This window comes from Esox lucius, chromosome 7, assembly GCF_011004845.1.
Source record: "Esox lucius isolate fEsoLuc1 chromosome 7, fEsoLuc1.pri, whole genome shotgun sequence".
Lineage (NCBI taxonomy): Eukaryota > Metazoa > Chordata > Actinopteri > Esociformes > Esocidae > Esox > Esox lucius.
This window is the reverse complement of record NC_047575.1, coordinates 19971441-19990586: the sequence shown is the minus strand read 5'-3', so window position 1 is coordinate 19990586 and position 19146 is coordinate 19971441. Positions and strand designations below refer to the sequence as shown.

Below are 19146 nucleotides of genomic sequence, written 5' to 3'. Positions count from 1 at the left end.
CAACTGTAATTTGTGACACCATGACCACTGCTAGATAAAATAACCAGGATGAGGTCATCCTTTACCTTCTGTTTGTTGTCCTCACTGGGCACATGCAGAACCATGAACCCATCACTGAGAGAACTCACAGAGATGCCTGGAAATAGAGGCACGTAACACTGTTATACAGTTCACACATACCCTACACCCTCACACAGCCACTAGGGCCCGGCTGTAACTCACTTCTCAGAGCTGTATAGTCAATTCTCTGCTTCAGCTTGGCCTCGGCCACCAGCACGGCGAAGGAGGAGGTGAGGAGCAGCTGGCGAGGCCGTGCCTTGTAACCCCTCCTATCATACTTAGTGACTGGAACTCCGTACTGTCTCAAGGAAGAAAAGGGGGATGGAGAGAGACACAAACACAGACAGACAGTTAAGAAAGGCTTGTTACGGAGAGTGTTTGTTCAACACAAACTGTTGATACTGATTCAAGCTAGACATTTGATTTCTAAAGATACAAAGAAGGGGCAGGCCAGTACATTTAGATTCAGCCACGGGACAATTTACAGCAATTTGACCAATGCAAATTGACCACAAGCAATACCGAAAACTGACTGTATTTGCCCTTCAGACAAAGCTCTCACTAAAACCACCTCTTAAAAACAACAGCTGGCTAAAACAGCTCTCCTTCTTGTGTTTTATTAAACAGTAACTGAAAACTAGTAACAATAAATAAAAGCAAAGCACATGTTTGTATACATTTTCGTTATTGATAATGTCATTATTCAAATGGATAGTTATCCAGCTATCAAGTTTGCTGACTTTTGGAAGTTAGCAACACTGTTAGTTCTCAAAGTATCTTGTTAGCAGTTATTTCTAAAACTGGCAACTATCTATCTACAGTAGCTACATGTTGTTCTTTCACTTCAGCTACGTAGTTACAGGGTTCAAGTTTTGCTTGTAGCAAAATTATTGCTACAAGCAAATAGGGAGACAGCAGAGAGACAACAGGGAGACAATAGGGAGACAACAGGGAGACAATAGGGAGACAACAGCGAGACAGCAGAGAGACAACAGGGAGACACCAGGGAGACAACAGGGAGACAATAGGGAGACAGCAGGGAGACAACAGGGAGACAGCAGGGAGACAACAGCAAGACAACAGAGAGACAATAGGGAGACAGGAGGGAGACAATAGGGAGACAGCAGAGAGACAACAGGGAGACTGGGGTTGTCGCACACTCCAGTCCAAAGTGATACACACTATATGAGGATTGGAAAGTGGAAAATTATAGTACTACAATATCAAATGACTCACCTTGACTTTGTCATTGCCCAGAGTCTGTATCACTTTGAGGTTAAAGTCCTCACTGTCTAAACCCAGGAGAAAGCATCTGTTAGTGGTGTGTTTGAGGTCAGTGAAGGTCTGGGAAGTGTGTATCAGGTCTGTGAGTTTGTGACCTACTTAGTCTGGAGGCCACAAACAGCCTAGGGACACTGTGGGGGTAGCTTTCCTTCTGGTCCTTGAAGATGTGACTGGCTACCACCTTCTGCTCCATCTACAGACAGAGGACATTACAGATAGTGTCCAGTTGGAGAATCATAGAAAGAGGACAGAGGAGAAGAAATGGGGACAGACAGACAGAGAATAGGAATGGGGCAGACAGAGACAAAGAGAAGGAACAGAGAAAGTAAATATGTAAATATAAACAACCACAAATAACAGTTATAGCAACATAAATAATGTGTTACTGTTACTTGAATGTTAAGGTTAAGGTGGGTATTTTAAGCATGAGATGCAAGCTGCTACTGTAGATACAATACTTTCATAATTTGGTCTAAGGGGTAGGTTGCAATTGTACATGTGTCTGTGCATGTGTGTGTGTGTGTGTAAAGATGGTGAAATAAATCAATAGAAATAGGGCAGAAATATGTTTTTTAGGTGTTCCCATCAGGTAAGTGACAGTCTCTACCTGTTTCTTCCACTCTGGCTGGATCCTCCTGCAGTAGGCCCGCATCAAGTTCTGCATACACATCCTGCGCAGATGTTCTGAGGCCTATGCAGACATGAAAACAGAAAATAAACACGGACTCGCTGAATTTACAACAGGCTATTGTATACCATCATTACATCATTACATTGTGTGTGTGTACCGTGTGTATGAGTTTACTGTCAGGCTGTCAGCAGTACCTCTATGAGGCTAGGTGGAGGGACTGGCCAGCTCTTGTCCAGGACAGTCTTGGGCATGTTCCTAACCAACGTCATCAAGAAGGAGAAACGCTGATGGTCTAGGAAGTACTCGTTCTCTGGGCATCGTTCATAGTGGCGGTAGATGAAGCCCTTGATGAATTTGCGTACGACGTTGGCAGCGTGTCTGCGACACCTCGCCCTACGGCGGGATTTCATTCCTCTCCACGCAGACTGGATCACAAGAACTGTGCAGCAGAGAGTGGGAACCACAGGTCACAGAAACACCTCAACCAGATACAAACGGAAGCTGCTGAGGTCACAACAACCGACCATGCAAACTAATATTCTGGGCATTCAAAGATTCGGCAGAAAAAGTAACAGCTTGTGGAAGCAACAGAAAAGCAGAGGAAGTGTGAGTTGTTTGAGCCATGTCGTTACCTGCGTTTCTGATGCGCTGGTATTTGCTTCTCTCCCTGTAGCCCCTCCATGAGGTCTGAAGGCTGAGAGCTACAACAGAGCCAAAAATCATCATCTGTTGAATTTGCCAAATTACTTTTATTTGGGGCAAACTATACAGCCTCATTAACATAAGCATTCTGTGTCATCTCACCGATCGAGGGCCTCCTGGCATCTAGAGCATCCTCAGTGGTGAACAGAGTCTTCGGAAAGCGGATGAAGATTTTGGTCCTGAAAAGCAAATTGTTGATCAACAATATGGTTTCTCAGGTTTTTGCTTATAACGTCTTAATGGAAGTCCCCTCTCTCTGTGTTTCTGTGAACTACCTACTTGCCCAGTTTGTACTCCTCTGGTTTGTACCCCAGGTGTTGGACAAGAGTGGCAACTCCATCTGCAAGTTTCCCATGCCAATTAGGCCATGTCCCTGGACACAGACACTTGTACCTAGGAAGAAACATATTTCAGATCTTAATATGCAAACTGTGGATAGGATAATAGAAGTATAATATTAATAAAATAGAAATATAATCTACACCACCATTCAAAAGTATGTGGTTACTTAGAAATGTCTTTGTCTTTTGAAAGAGAAGCACATTTTTTGTCAAACAAATCTAATTGATTAGAAATGCACTGTAGACGTTAATTCTGTAAATTATTATTGTATCTAGAAACGACTGATTTTTTTATAGATTATCTGCATAGGCATACAGAGGCCCATTGTCAGCAACCATCACACCTGTGTTCCAATGGCACCCTGCTTTTGCTAATTCAAATGTATAATTTTAATAGTAAACCCTTTTGCGATTATGTTAGCACCACTGAAAACTGTTGTGCTTATTAAAGAAGCAGTAAAACGTGCCTTCTTTAGACTTGTTCAGTATCTTCATCATCAGCGGTTGTGGGTTTGATTACAGGCTTAAAATGGCCAGAAACAAAGAAGTTGTTTCTTCTGAAATTGGTCAGTCTATAATTTTTCTTCGAAGTGAAGAAATTGCGACAAAACTGAAGAATTTGTACACCAATGTGTGACTCTTTGCAGAAACTGGTTCTAACCAGAATAGAAAGAGAAGTGGGAGGCCCCAGTGCACAACAGAGCAAGAGGACAAATACATTAGAGTGTCTAGTTTGAGAAACAGATGCCTCACAGGTCCTCAACTGGCAGCTTTGGACACCAGTCTTGAACATCAGTCTCAACGTCAACAGTGTAGGCTGACAAGTTTCAGAAGAAGGTTTTTTGGTTCTGGCTATTTTGAGTCTGTAATCAAACCCACAAACATGGATGCTGAAGATACTGAACTATGTGATAGTTGATGACAATGGGCCTCTGTACACATATGTTGATATTCCATAAAAAATCTGCCATTTACAGATACAATAGTCATTTACAGCATTAACAATGTCTACACTGTATTTCTGAACAATTTTATATTATTTCAATGGACCAAAAAATTGTAAACATGGAAACTTCTGTGTGACCCCAAACATTTGAACGGTGGCATAGATACAGACAGACCTCTGCAGGAATGCTTGGTAGTGTCGACGATAAGCAAAGCCAGCTCTCCTGACCCTCAGGTTCTCCATCAGACCCAGATACTTGACCTGGTGTCGGACCAGAGCTTCATCAAATCTCCCTGGAGAGAGATCCAATGTTTAACCATCTGTGTCATTAATTTCTTGATTTCACAGTCATTAAATCAATGAGATGTATGTTTACCTGGCTGCTTGGCATCGTTGGGTTTGATGCAGCGAACATAGGAGGGCTCCTTACACATCAGGATCTCCATTAATTTTGCCAGGCTGTTCTTAAACTGAGTGGCAGCCTACAGAGGGCAGCAGAGAGGTAAGAGTGTGTGTTTGTGTGTGTGTGTGTGTAAACATGTGCTTGTGTTATGTGTGAGTGTATCTCACCGTCTCTGGACGTTTTTGGTCAGTCACCTCCTCTCTCTGGAAGCACTCCCTCAGGATCTGGCTGTCTGACTGGCATAAAACCTGTACAGAGAAATCACATAACCCCATGAACACCACACTCCACAACACATCCATACACTGTGTTTGGGTACTTACGTGTGTGTGGGAGTTATGAAAGAACCTGGAATAGCAATATGGTAAATGTGAGAGTGTGGTCTGTGTTTTCATTTCTCTATTGTTGCTCTGATCTCACCTCTTTGAGGTTTCTATAGAGCAGGTCATTGTTTTTGTCCAGAAACCCTGAGAAAAACAAGAAATAGACATCATGCTAGGATGAAATCGTTTAAATATGTCCTGTAGTTACCATAATGTTGACTTATTATCTAGCTTACCACTGACTGAATAGTTGACCTCTCCTGCATAGTGAATGAGTCTGAACTCCTCCCTTCCCACTGTTTTGCGTGTCTTTCCATTTGCCAATTTGTGACTATCAGACATCGAGGGACAAAATATATAGATACAGAATTGTGAATAGACAGACAATTCATATTTGGTTAATTGTGAAAATACAAAACAAACTAAATGCATGCATTGTGTAAGAGAAAGACTGAACTGACGTTACAAAATGGGCATGGCCTCCCAAAGTGTCCTCAAGCTTCTCCAGGAAGGAGATATCATTGGATTCCCCTGGTCTCAAACACTCCTCATCCTTAAACACGTCACATTTATTAATAAACATTAAATTAGAGACTAAGAAAGGATAGATGCACAGAGAAAATGGAAAAAAAGACAGTCAGAAGAACAACTAAACTCAAGTGATTAAGACATTCCCACCAGGATGGCGATAAAGCCTTTGTGTTTTTCCTCCACCAGGTCGCAGATGATCTTGTTGTCAAAGTACTTCACAGGCTCCCACTGAAATACACAGTATTATTAGCAACACCATTATTGCTACATGACAAATCTGTCTTTATCATTCTGCAATTATTCTTGATTGGTCTGTTTGACTCACCGAGATGCCCTCTGCCTCGTAGTCCTCCTGCTCAGACTTGAGGGTGAGCTCGATGAACAGCTGCTGCAGTTTCTCATTGCAGTAATTGATGCAGAACTGTTCAAAACTACAGGGAGATAATTAGGGTTAATAAGAAGCAACTGTGCTACAACCGGTGACATACTGTACAAACACTTAGCTATCAAACACATACACACACAAACACATACACACACGCACACACGTCCACAGTAAATGAACAGCTAGGATGCATTCAGGTACCTGTTGTGTTGGAAGACCTCAAAGCCATAGATATCCAGCAGCCCTATGACTGATGATGAGCCCTTGCTGCTGTTGTACACATCATCCTGCAGAGAGATAGCAGACAAGACACTCTGTTGTGGAAATGGCGAGCAGCATTACGGGAGTTGGCATAAGAAGCAGCAGAGGATAAAAGTAAATACAGTGCCCTCCACAATTATTGGCACCCCTACTAAAGATGAGTATAAAAGGGTTATAAAAAATTCACCTTTTGGTGAATTACCTTAATGTCACACTGAAAACATGAGAATCATCCAACCTTTAATTGAAGTAAATGTATTAGGAGAAAAAATAATCTGCTATCAAGAAATTATTATTTGTAACAAAACCATGTGTGCTACAATTATTGTCACTCCTAGAAATTCTTATGAACAAAATTTTACTGAAGGATTTTTTCCATTTAGACTGTACTTGATCATATTGAAGTTGATCATAGTGTTCAGGAACTGTCAAGCAGTAATCCATGACTTCCTTTTTCACTGGGGTATAACTACGAGGTGACACAGAGGCTATATTCCCTTATTCAAACATCAACATGGGAAAGATTCGAAAAATACGTGAATCAGAATGAGGGGAAAAGTGTGTTGAGCTTCATAAGTCATGGAATGGCTATACAAAATAGCTAGTCATCTGAAAATGCCCATATCTACCGTTAGGGCAATACTAAACAAGATCAAAGCAACTGGAACTGTTACAAACTTGCATAGAAAAGCACCCAAGTTTATTTTGCCCCCACACACAGTGAGGGGGATGGTAAGAGAGGCAAAAAATCCCCAAAGATCACTGATGGAGATTTACAGAAGAGCAACTTGATGTCATGAAGTCTCCAAAACTACCAAAAGACCCTACTGCACACCAAAAAAATTTGGAAGGCATGTCAGAAAAAAGCTGTTCCTGTCATTACACCACAAACATAAGCGCCTGAGTATGCTAAACTCTACTGGAACTTTAACTGGAACCAAGTGCTATGGTCAGATTAAACAAAAATTTAGCTTTTTGACAACAAGTACTCAAGGTGGGTTTGATGTAAACAGAAGGATGGCTATACCGGAAATAATCTGATCCCCACTGTTAAGTATGGTGGAGCTTCTGTGATGTTGTGGGGTTGTTTTTCCTCCAAAGGCCCTGGGAACCTTGTTAGGGTACATGGCACCATGAACTCCATGAAATACTAGGTTTTTAATCTGAATCTGGCTGGTTCTGCCAGGAAGGAGAGTGCATAAGAGAGGACCAAGGACCGTGGATGATCTGGAGAGACTCTGTAAAGTGGAATGGTCTCAGATTCCTAGCTCTTTATTCTCCAACCTTATTAGATGTAACAGAAGACTCAGTGCTGTTTTATTGGCAAAGGGAGGGTGTACAAAGTATAAATGCAGGGGTGCCAATAATTGTGGCACAAATGGTTTTGTTAGAAAAAATCATTTCTTGATGACAGATTTTTTTTTTCTTTGAATAAATGTACCTAAATTAAAGGTCGGATGTTTCTAATTTTTTCAGTGTGACATTAACAACAGTGACATACTGACATGAACAACAACATTTATTTATTTTATTTCCACGATTCTCATCGTTTCACTTGATTAAAAAGTTAGTTATCGTCGCCTTTATTGATAGTTATTGTATCAATGTCATTCACGAATGAAAGAAAAAAAAAACGTTCTTATGCCATTAAATGAAATTGCTTTGGCAGACTCGCTAGCAATTGCTCAATTCCTGAGACTAGTCCAGTAAGTTAGTAGATACTGGTGAAGCTTATTACTGGCTAATACGCTGTTCAAATGGCCAGTGCCAAAAGCTAACAGTTCATAGATGCTATTTGTGGTGGAGGTAAACTTATTAAGAAATGTTAGTCAGTTTAACTGTATCAATATCATTCACGAATGTCCAATTAGCTGTTAAAACGGCCAATGGTCAAAGAGGATTTGTTCAGGATAGATACAAGAGGCCCCTTGAACGTAGAGCTCTTTGGTGTAGTGGTTAGCGACGCAGCCTTTCACGTGGGCGACCCGGGCAATACTTTCCGTTGCGGGCCGGCTGAACTAGGCTTGCCTGGTTTCTTGTTTATAACCCTTTTTCACTCATCTTTTCTAGGGGTGTCAATACATGTGGAGGGCACTGTAGGTCAATGTTGTTGCTGGCTAACTGTTATAAGTATGTGAGTGAGAGACCTTGAAAGCCAGGGACTTGTTGATCTGTGCCACCAGCCAGGTGAAGGTACGGCCGTACACTGCTTTGGCCAAGGCATCACGTGCTGCCACAGCCTGTTCGAAACTCAACGGGCTGATCATCTAAAACACTCACACGCACATACAAATACACACAAATGCACACACGCATGCATGCATACAAACACACATTGGAAATAAGAGACGCAAAGTACTTCCATGTGTTATCTTCTGGACTCAGCTGAACTTCTCGTACTCCTCTCATTTAACCCCACCCCCAAAAAAAAACATCTAATCAAATTCATCAAAATGTGCATGCCTTAAAAACCTCACACATACTGTTTTACTTGTTGGTATGTGGGATGATAAATTACATTATTTAAAATTATATTAGCAGGCTGAAGGCATCGTTCTGTATAAGACACTCACCTCCTCCCCTTTGGCAGTGAGTTTCTTATGAGTGAGAGCGTCTTTCAGAGCCACCCCATCCACACCCAGCAGCTGTGGAACATCAACATCTGCCTTTAGAATGGGGAGTTCAGGAATATGTGTGTGTTGTGAGGGGTTATAGTACAAACCTTTTACTGTATTTTGTGGCAGAGGGGTTGTAGTTCTAACTTTGGACATGCATTTGTTGGGGAGGCGTTGTAGTTCTAACTTGGGACAGTTATTCGTGGGGTAAGGGTTATATTTCTAACCTTGGACAGGTATGTGTGGGGGATGGGTTATATTTCTAGCCTTGGACAGGTATGTGTGGGGGATGGGTTATATTTCTAACCTTGGACAGGTATGTGTTGGGGAAGGGTTATATTTCTAGCCTTGGACAGGTATGTGTGAGGGATGGGTTATATTTCTAACCTTGGACAGGTATGTGTGGGGGATGGGTTATATTTCTAACCTTGGACAGGTATGTGTGAGGGATGGGTTATATTTCTAACCTTGGACAGGTATGTGTGGGGGATGGGTTATATTTCTAACCTTGGACAGGTATGTGTGGGGGATGGGTTATATTTCTAACCTTGGACAGGTATGTGTGGGGGATGGGTTATATTTCTAACCTTGGACAGGTATGTGTGGGGGATGGGTTATATTTCTAACCTTGGACAGGTATGTGTGAGGGATGGGTTATATTTCTAACCTTGGACAGGTATGTGTTGGGGATGGGTTATATTTCTAACCTTGGACAGGTATGTGTTGGGGAAGGGTTATATTTCTAACCTTGGACAGGTATGTGTGGGGGATGGGTTATATTTCTAGCCTTGGACAGGTATGTGTTGGGGAAGGGTTATATTTCTAACCTTGGACAGGTATGTGTTGGGGAAGGGTTATATTTCTAGCCTTGGACAGGTATGTGTGGGGGACGGGTTGTAGTTCTAATGTTAAACAGATATTTGTGTGGGAGGGGTTGTCATTCTAACCTTGGACAGATAATTATGCTGGGTCTCAGTTGTTATTTCTGTTTGCTCATCTTGCCCTTCTCCAAACTGAATGTTTCCAAGATGGAGGACACTGGCAATTATATTAAACAGATCCTAGCGGAGAGAGAAGTGAAGTGAGAGAGAAGTGAAAATGACCTATTTTTTCACAGTGAAACTTTGGGTGGGCATTTGCATTATCATACAGTACACTGAAGTGTTTCTGACCTCCACCTCCTCATCACGGAAGCCAATGACAGCTAGGGCTTTCGTCACCGTTCTCCAGTCATTCTTGTCATTGATGGAGCTCACCCTGGGACAGCAACCCTGAAGAAGAGGACGTGACTGTTCACATCACACTGCGCCGGCACACACACACCAACGCGCCGGCACACATACACACACGCACAAACACACACCTTGACCAGGTAGTGGTATTTCAGAGCATTTCTCTCCAGGCCCAGCTTGCTGAGCAGGTCCTGATCTCCTCCCTCCAGTAGCTGGTAGAAGATGTGGAAGTTCCTCTCTCCATGATTCTGGTGCACAACACGGGTGTTCTCCAGCAGGTAGTTGAGAATGTGGCCTCCTATTGGCGCCCCCTGGGGACGGTTAGGGACAGGCAGGGCTGAAAGGTTAACATTTGCAATTGTTTTAAGATGAATTTAGTGTGGATGGTTTGGTATTTCGACATGGAGTTGTACAACCTATGTAGCTATCCCCCAAAAAAAGTATGGAAAGTGATTTAATATGATGAAAAGTGCTATTGCACATTGTGTCATTGTGCATAAAAAGAGATTCTAACGAATTTACCAAGTTTTCCATAAAATGTATCCTTTTTATTTTATTTTTTTATAACGTTCCGGAAAAACAATTTGGTCTATTGTCCATTTACAGACAGTGTACTCTGCTATCCCTTACCTTTGTAAATCAGTCTGTGGGTGACCTAAAGCAAAACCAAAAGCACCTCCTTGTTCCAGAGATTCTACTGAATGTAGATAATACTTTTATTATTTTCTTTAGCTTGAACTGGTCATTTTTAAGGAATGTATTTGTAAATGCACCTGATGAGGGTGATTTTCCACTGACTCCTTTGCTTAGTTTTTGGTTGAACATATGGATTGTGGGCATCTTACAACAAAACTAAACACGTCCAGAGACTCTCCTGATTCAAATGGAGTAACTCCAACCATTCGGACATGGCGATTGTCTATGTGACAAACATCCACCTCCAGAAGGACTTGGCTATATCTAAGGCTCTGTGTGTCTGAGCAGAAAATTAACAGCGCATTCCACTTGTTTTCTCTTTTTGATTGATGTATATCACACATTTCTGTCTCAAATGGTTTGGTATTTACAGATGTATTAGTGATGTCTGTCTTGTTGGGGCGCCTCTGCAGAAAGACTGCAAATTATGCATTTTGGTAATACATTTACTGTAATGGCTTAAATCATCTGGTTTGGAAGATTCTGCTAAAAACAGTAAAGGACAAATGGTATGGCTAGCACAAACATGAGAAATCAGGCGACACATAATGACATGACCAAATGTAATCACGCCCGAGGGATGATAGACTTGTATGGGTTAAACATGTTTTGATGTGTAGTAGGGCATGCTAAATGTTAAGCCCTGGATTACACTTGCATTTGTCCTGCACAATCCCTTGACACAGGGGCCAGAAAAAGCAATAGGCTTACCCTAAAGTCAAACTGGACATCCATGTATTTTCCAAAGCGGCTGGAATTATCATTTCTCAACGTTTTGGCATTACCAAAGGCCTGTAAAGAGGCAGCCAGGAGAGCAGAGACAGGATGTTAATGAGAATCAGAATTAAAAAACACTTCATCTGCCAAGTAATTCTACACATACCCAGGGCTGGACTCAGTGTTTAGGAAAAAAACAGAGGGATAAGATCTGATAGATATCAAGCACAAAACGTTCAGCAACAGCAAGTTCACAGCAGCACACATCCATTGGAATGGCTTTGCCAGAAAATGGTGTCAAAATAGGCAACGTATCAAGTATCAACACGATTACTCTCACTGATGTGACACCAGTCTCAGTACTGCAGCTAGGCATGGAACTCCTCCTGAGCCTGCAGAGGCGCTCACAGGAAGATAGATCGTAGGAAGGGAAACGCGGACGAGGTTTGTAGCAAACATGCCTCCAGAACAGGGGTGGACTGCAGCAGCCGGTCACGTAGCGTGCTCATATTATCAGAGATGGGGCAGGTAGCTGAGTAGTACTGAAGGATCTTCTTGGAGGCCTCTGTCTTCCCTGCTCCACTCTCCCCTGAGATCAGGATACACTGGTCCTTCCTCTCAGTGCGCAGGGCCCGGTAGGTGTTGTCTGACACCGCGTAGCTACAGGACAGTCGGTTAGGATACAGACATGGTGTCAGTTGGTGTTCTTCATGGATCAGTTACATATTTATCACCATCATTTGGCAAACACATATGACGCACTCTGAAGATCATGTACCCAGTGCACATGCACAAACTACTGTTGAGTCACAGAAAGGAAAAGGGCTCAGAAGGTGACTCACATGTGGGGTGATATCTCATAGAAGCTGACCCCTCGATAGCGCTCCATGTGAGCCTTGGAGTAGATCTCCAGTTCCTTGTAGGGGTTCACTGACACCAACACAGACCCTATGTAGGTCTGCCAATGGGAGATAAGACCAACCTCTTAAATGAATAGCAAACCTTCAACGAATTTTGTGATAAAGCCAGGAACTATCATTTATACAGGATCAAAATGTCCAAATAGCCATATGATACAATTCTTTACATAGATTAGGTTCTCTTTAAAGCGTCGGCGCAGGTTCTCAATGAAGGCCGCCTCGCTGGTGTAGTTCTCCAGCAGAACGAAGTCTTGCACCCCCACCCTGTCCCGCGCCGTCAGAGTACCCTCCATGACTAGATGAGCTCGGCCCTCACCTCCCACTTCCTAGAGAGGGAGAGAGATTTCACACATACAGTATAATCCCAAATTGGCATTTAAATAGCTTCATGTTGTTCCCTGATGGGCTGAGAGGAATTTCCCTCATATGGCTTACATATATCTACACTGAGGCATGGAGGGTAGGGCTGGAGATTGTTGGGATTGGGCGTATACTGACAACACCACAGTACTGCAAATAAACATCTCCACCAGACTCTCATCAAGGAGAACCACACTGATCCAGAGAAGACGTTCAGACACGTAGAACACAAATCCCTGTCAGCTCCTGTACTGTGTTGAATGGATGTATACTATACACTACTGTTCAAAGGTTTGGGGTCACGTAGAAATGTTCTTGTTTTCGAAGGAAAAGCACATTTTCTGTCCAATAAGATAACATTAAATTGATCAGAAGTACAGTGTAGACATTGTTCATGTTGTAAATTACTATTATTTTTATGATTTAGATTTTTTATGGAATGTAAAAATGCAGATAAAAACAGAATGCAATTATGTCCAAAACAAATATATTTTTAATTGAAAATAGTACAAAGACCACATATCAAATGTTGATACTGAGAAATGGTATAGTTTTTGGAAAAATACATTTAGAATTTGATGCCAGCGATACAGTTAAAAAAAAGTTTTGACAGGGGCATGTTATACACTGTTGTATCACCTCTTCTTTAACAATACTCTGTAAGCATTTGAGAACTAAGGAGACCAATTGCTGTGGGTGAAAGTGGGTTTCAGTGGATGACAGGTCTGGACTGCAGGCAGGCCAGTTTAGCACCCAGACTCTTACTACTCAGTCTTGCTGAAAAAAGCAAGGCCTTCCCTGAAAAAGATGCCATCTGGACGGCAGCATATGTTTCTCCGAAACCGGTATATATTTTTCAGCATTAATGGTGCCTTCACAGATGTGCACTAATGCACCCCCATACCATCATGGATGCTGGCCTTTGAATTGTGTGCTGATTAGAAGCTGTATGGTCCCTCTCCTCTTTACTCTGGAGGACGTAGATTTCACATTTTGATTTGTCAGACCACAGGACTGTTTTCCACTTCACCTCAGTCCATCTTAAATGAGCTTGGGTGCAGAGAAGGCAACAGAGTTTCTGGATCTTGTTTAAATATGGATTCTTCTTTGCATGGTACAGTTTTAACTTGCATTTGTGGATGCAGCGATTTACTGTGTTCATATACAATGGTTTTCGGAAGTGTTCCTGAGCCCATGCAGTGATTTTCACTACATAGTTTTGTCTGTTTTTGATACAGACAGTGCTGCCTGAGGGCCCAAAGATCACGGCCATCCATTATTGGTTTTCGGCCTTGTCCCTTGCATACAGAGATTTTCCAGATTCTCTGAATCTTTCAATGATATAATGTACCATAGAAGATGAAATCTCCAAACTCTTAGCAATTTTTTGTTGAAAAACGTAATTCTTAAATTGTTTCATTATTTGACCATGCAGTCATTCATAGATTGATGAACCCCTCCCCGTCCTCACTTCGGACAGACACTTCCTCTCTGGAATGCTCTTTTTATACCCAATCATGTTACTGTAACCTGTTGCCAATTGACCTAATTAGCTGTGTGATATTTTACCTGGTTTCGTTTTTTTTTTTAGCATTACCCAACTTTTCCAGTCTTTTGTTACCTCTGTCCCAAATTTTCTGAAACGTGTTAAAGGCATCAAATTATAAGTGAGCAAATATTTTTCAAGAAACAATAAAAAGTCTCAGTTTTAACATTTGATATGTGTTCTGTGTACAATTCTCTATTGAATATAGGGTTTAAATCATTGGATTCTGTTTTTATTTACATTTTACCCAGCATCCCAACCTTTTGGAAATGGGGTTGTACCTGGGCATACAGTGCCCCATTATCAGCAGCCATCAGTCCAGTGTTCCATGGGCACGTTGTGTTTGCTAATCCAAGTTTATCATTTTAAAAGGCTATGTGATAATTACCAATCCCTTTTACGATTATGTTTCAACATAACACTGTTGTGCTGATTAACAAAGCAATAAATCTGACCTTATTTAGACTAGTTGAGTATCTGAAGTATCAGCAATTGTGGATTTGGTTACAGGCTCAAAATGACTATGGGATGCTGGCCTTCTAGGCAGAGTTGTACAAAAAAAAGCAGTTGTTGTACAAAAAAATAAGAAACAATTAAGATGGGCATAAGAACACAGACACTGGACAGAGAAAGATTGGAAAAAAGGCCAGCATCCTGGAGTTGCCTCTTGACTGTTGACATTGAGACTAATGCTGTGCAGGTACTATTTAATGAAGCTGCGCGTTGAGGACCTGTGAAATCTGTTCAAACAAGACGCTCTAATATATTTGTCCTCTTGTTCAGCTGTGCATTGGGGACTCCCACTATTCTTTTTATTCGGGTTAGAGCCAGTTTGCTCTGTTCTGTGGAGGGAGTAGTAAACAATGTTGTACAAGATCTTCAGTTTCTTTTCAGCTGTGCTAACATAATTGCAACATAATTTAACATAATTTATAATGATCACGTAGCCTTTAAAAATGATTACCTTGGATCAGCAAACACAAGGTGCTATTGGAACACAGGACTGATGGCTGCTGATAATGGGCCTCTGTACGCATGTATAGATACAATATAGATATTCCATAAAAAATCTGCTGTTTCCAGCTACAATAGTCATTTACAACATGAACAATGTCTACATTGTATTTCTGATTAATTTGATGTTATTTTAATGGACAAAACAAAAGGACATTTCTAAGTGTCCCCAAACATTTGAACAGTAGTGTATATAGCATATACACAAAATCAGTACATTGCTATACTGTAAATACAGATCATAGTGACAATCTGCTACAAAGTACGTTCTACATATACACCCAGGTCGACAACAGAAAACAGACAGGAGAGGTTCACAAACATGTTTCTCCCTACAAATCTAATAAAACAGACACACAAATAAAATAGACTTACTGGGAATTGGTGTGTGCACCAGCTACAGCTATTATCCACCAGTGCAGAAAATAAATGTCAAAGCTACCTTCTACAACCCTCCCACTGCAAGGGGAAATGGAAAGAGAGCCTTTGATGGGATTTCCGTTTCTGAATGTTTACAGGGGAACACTGAAGAACAGAACTTACACTGTATTATTTTTTCTCCTCAAGACCACAATGTGAAAGACTGAGGTTGTTACCTAGAGCCAAATGGTTGTAATTGTACACACACACACACACACACACACAACACTGGAGAAAGCAACAATGGGTCCATGGGCTTAGGGAACACAGCCCTCTCAGGGGTGTTGTTAGAGCCTGGTTAATGTCATTAACTGTTCGTTATCTCTGAAAACGTAATGGTGGAAAATCCTTAAAACAACATACGGACAACAGTGGACTGAAGCCAAGTACTGTGAGCAGAGGAAAGCGAGGAGACACTTCCACTCTACCTCAGAGTATTGTTCTCCCACTCACTTCAGCAGGTGGCCTTCCTGCAACCAGTATAACACATAGAGGAATCCCTAAACACACACACACACACACACACACATGCACATACACAGAAACAGGCAGGCTTGGTCTTATCATCAAGGAACTCCACTGAATGTGGCTTTTGTGTGTGTGTGTGGCTTTTTGTTTTTCACTCCAAAATGTTTGGCCTGTTCTCCTGTCTCTGTAAAATGTCTCTGAAATGCTTTGCCTAAGGCAGATGTATTATACTGTGCAGACAGTCATCAGATTCAGCTCTAACAGCTCTAGAACTCGTCACCAAGCCGCCACCCTTACCCCATGACCCAACTAGCACTTTCTGTCATTCCAATATGGTCCTGACAGCATGAGAATATATGGGCAGGGCTGGTAGATAGGACATTTTCAAATGTCTATATGAGATTTTTGGTTGACCTCAGCCCTTTATAATTGCCTGATTCTGCACACACATCGGATGCTACTCAACAGCCAACACTATATGTAATGGTTTGAAACATGCCTTTCTGCTTCAAAGCAGCCTCTAATGAATCTAATGAAAGTGAGGAGTAGCCAGGGTATAGGCACACTGTACGAAACTGTACGAATTGACAAATTCAAACACTGTATAAATGTATACACTAACACGGTAACCTTTAGGCAGATTTATTTTTATTTCTGTGTTTTAAATTGGTCTCTATAGTACAGTTGGTTGTCTACATTCACTTTTAGCAAAAAAAATTATAACCTAATACAGCTCCGTAAAAAATTAAGAGACCACTGCACCTTTTTCTTTTCTTTCCAAAAATGTCGAAAAGGAAGGTTTTTGAGTGAGTAATAAAAGGGTTAAAATGAAGAGACCACTGCAAATTGAACGCTTCTGTCCCTCACTCAAAACTTTCCTTTTCAACTTTTTTGGAAAGGAAAGAAAAAGGTACAGTGGTCTCTTAATTTTTTCCGGAGCTGTATACACACCACCAACAGGCCTATCTCCCACCCCATCTGTACATATACAGACAACACTGAAATAGTTTGAAACATACTTTCAGCTATTTCAACATTCTGACGTATAAACAGCAGTTGGTGAGAGGGTTCGGGTTAGTTAGTGGTGCGCAGCAGAACATGTTTTCCCATATCTTGACCATGTGTTGTAAACACACAAGTGAATGGTTCGTGTTGAGCATGTTTAATCAGGATGTTGAACCAGCAAGGCCAGACTAGATGCACCAGATTCTCCGGGAGAATTCCAAACAATGCGCTCCCAGCATTTTTTTTTTACTTTATTTCACATACAAGCAACATTTCGGACTCGGCTATGAAAAGTCTGTCCCACCCTTCTTCTGCCTTTGTGAACGTTCTTCAGTGCATTCTTAAGTAGTGATGTGGACCTTAGAAAATGACATGAATGCTGTAGATTGACACATATACAGAAATGCACAAACCTGAATTATTTCCTAAACTTAACAGCCTTTAGGTTTATGACTTAATGCTTGTTGAGAAGTGAGGGAATCTCAGTAGTTGAATAGAGCAGAGGGTAAGATGGGCTGGGGGGTGTAGTATTCCTTATGGTTGTGGATGATCTAGCTGGGAGGTTTCAGTGCAACTTGGCTCTGGGCCCCTTAAGTCAGCTCTGCTGGGTTGATTCCCCTCAGTGTTTTCCTTATAAGGTGCCCCTCTGCTCAGTCGCCAGTCAAACCTACACACACCCCAGCTCTTCAAATGGCTTCCCACCATAGATGTGCTACCACTGGACAATGTGGAAAAACACCAGCCACCAGAGCTACAATATGTCCATGGAGAGCTCTAGTCTCAGGCAATGTAGATGACTCATAATGAGATGGTGGGAGAACTGACTCATACACAGTGCTGAGCACATTATCTGTTATAGTTCAAAAGTCTGAACCAACACGACTTTAGACAACCTTATTTTTCAGATTTAGTTCCACAAGTATGTTCTGTATGTACGCTAACATCTGCTTGCTTTGTGTTCTGCAAAATGTACGGACAGACACACAGACACACAAACGCCTATGACAAGCAACAAGTAAGGAGGAGATAAGAATCTTACCCTGCCTCTGTACCTCATCCTGTTCTAGCTCAGTGTTGTTGATCTCCCTCTCTGGTCCTTGGTGCTTCTGGAATCACTCGTCCACCCTCCACCTCAGGAAGACTCGTACGTGTTCTAGTAGCTCATCTCTCTGTCCATTTTCAATAGACCCAGCATACAGTGCCACTTTTCTCCTTTTCTCTCTCACACATACTACATACCACCTCTGTTTTAGTTGGTCGGTTCTTTTCTTCCAAACAAACATGCACAAACCCTCTGTCTCTGGTCTCTCTCTGTCCGTCCTGCCACCCTGCAAAGAAAAACAGCCTCAAGCCTTACTACCAGTAGTTCAACTTGTTTACACCTTCGGTCAGTCCCATGCTACAATTGACAGGACAAATAAACTTCCTCTTTGACATTAGTCCTTAAGTCCTTAAATCACCGCTGGGAAACACAGACTGTAACTCTACTCACGCGTCCCACATTTAGACCGGAGCAGGTTTGAAAAAAAGGAAAAAGAAACAGAGAAAAAAAAAGATGAGGAAAAGTATGCTGGCAGAGACGGACCAAAGAAAAAAAGGGAAAGAGAAGAGAAAAGTTCAAAAGGTTTGGAAAAATCTGTTAACATTGCATGGACGTTAAGGGAATTTAATCGCTCTGAAACTATTAAAATATATCAAAACAAAAAAATCACATGACGAAGCCTCAGCGCATTCTTTCCCTCCCCCCCTCCCTTGCTTGCTCTCTTGTTCCATCCCTCCTTTTCGTCATTTCTTCTCCCACAAGCTGAGACAGATACAGCTGATATCAATAGAACTGTCGCACCAACGAGGTGAGGGTCAAACTTCTCAGCTCTCTTCCCTTACCCAACAGTCCATCAAACAGGGTCCTTCACTCTCTTAGAACAACTCCAGAACTGACATATGATTCAGGATTATACAATTATACAACCTCTTTCTACAGTACAGTATGTAATACATACATTCTCCCATGAGGTCCTGGTTACTACATAATTTCTATCATGCTCATGCTAGAGAGGGAACAGCTGACTGGCCTCTACTGATTATCCCCTGTCCACTATTCCCACCCGATCCGGGCCAGAAAACATGTGCCAGTGAGATGTCTCACTCTGGGGCAAACACTTCGCAGGGCAGGGCCAATAAGTGGATAAGAACAGCCCCAACCCAACAGGAACAAATGAAGGAGTTGGATATATCAGTTTCTCTGCCAAGGTTACTGGTTTTAGATTGAGATCAGAATCCAGTAGT

The 19146-nt window shown here is 41.8% G+C and overlaps 1 protein-coding gene across 3 annotated transcripts in view; it reads right to left on the bottom strand.

Annotated features, from left to right (window-relative positions):
- myo1ca (myosin Ic, paralog a) overlaps window positions 1–19146 on the bottom strand; it is a 32576-nt gene that overhangs the window by 5406 nt on the left and 8024 nt on the right. Inside the window, exons 1-28 of one of the 3 annotated variants that reach the window (XM_013134510.4) lie at window positions 17900–18548; window positions 12215–12373; window positions 11970–12085; window positions 11589–11787; window positions 11122–11202; window positions 9846–10025; window positions 9655–9753; window positions 9430–9543; window positions 8441–8512; window positions 8015–8134; window positions 5808–5893; window positions 5547–5652; window positions 5369–5449; window positions 5152–5243; window positions 4927–5021; window positions 4788–4834; window positions 4535–4615; window positions 4341–4446; window positions 4140–4257; window positions 2957–3070; window positions 2780–2856; window positions 2608–2676; window positions 2170–2414; window positions 1952–2035; window positions 1444–1537; window positions 1297–1352; window positions 223–358; window positions 66–136 (exon numbers count right to left, since the gene is read on the bottom strand). In XM_013134510.4, coding sequence (XP_012989964.2) covers window positions 66–136; window positions 223–358; window positions 1297–1352; window positions 1444–1537; window positions 1952–2035; window positions 2170–2414; window positions 2608–2676; window positions 2780–2856; window positions 2957–3070; window positions 4140–4257; window positions 4341–4446; window positions 4535–4615; window positions 4788–4834; window positions 4927–5021; window positions 5152–5243; window positions 5369–5449; window positions 5547–5652; window positions 5808–5893; window positions 8015–8134; window positions 8441–8512; window positions 9430–9543; window positions 9655–9753; window positions 9846–10025; window positions 11122–11202; window positions 11589–11787; window positions 11970–12085; window positions 12215–12373; window positions 17900–17917 — 2916 coding nt within the window. In that variant the 5' untranslated portion in view covers window positions 17918–18548. Of the gene's footprint in view, window positions 1–65; window positions 137–222; window positions 359–1296; window positions 1353–1443; window positions 1538–1951; window positions 2036–2169; window positions 2415–2607; window positions 2677–2779; window positions 2857–2956; window positions 3071–4139; window positions 4258–4340; window positions 4447–4534; window positions 4616–4787; window positions 4835–4926; window positions 5022–5151; window positions 5244–5368; window positions 5450–5546; window positions 5653–5807; window positions 5894–8014; window positions 8135–8440; window positions 8513–9429; window positions 9544–9654; window positions 9754–9845; window positions 10026–11121; window positions 11203–11588; window positions 11788–11969; window positions 12086–12214; window positions 12374–15342; window positions 15428–17899; window positions 18549–19146 lie in introns of those variants that run through there. The other 2 variants (XM_013134511.4, XM_020048534.3) reach the window with 2 other exon arrangements.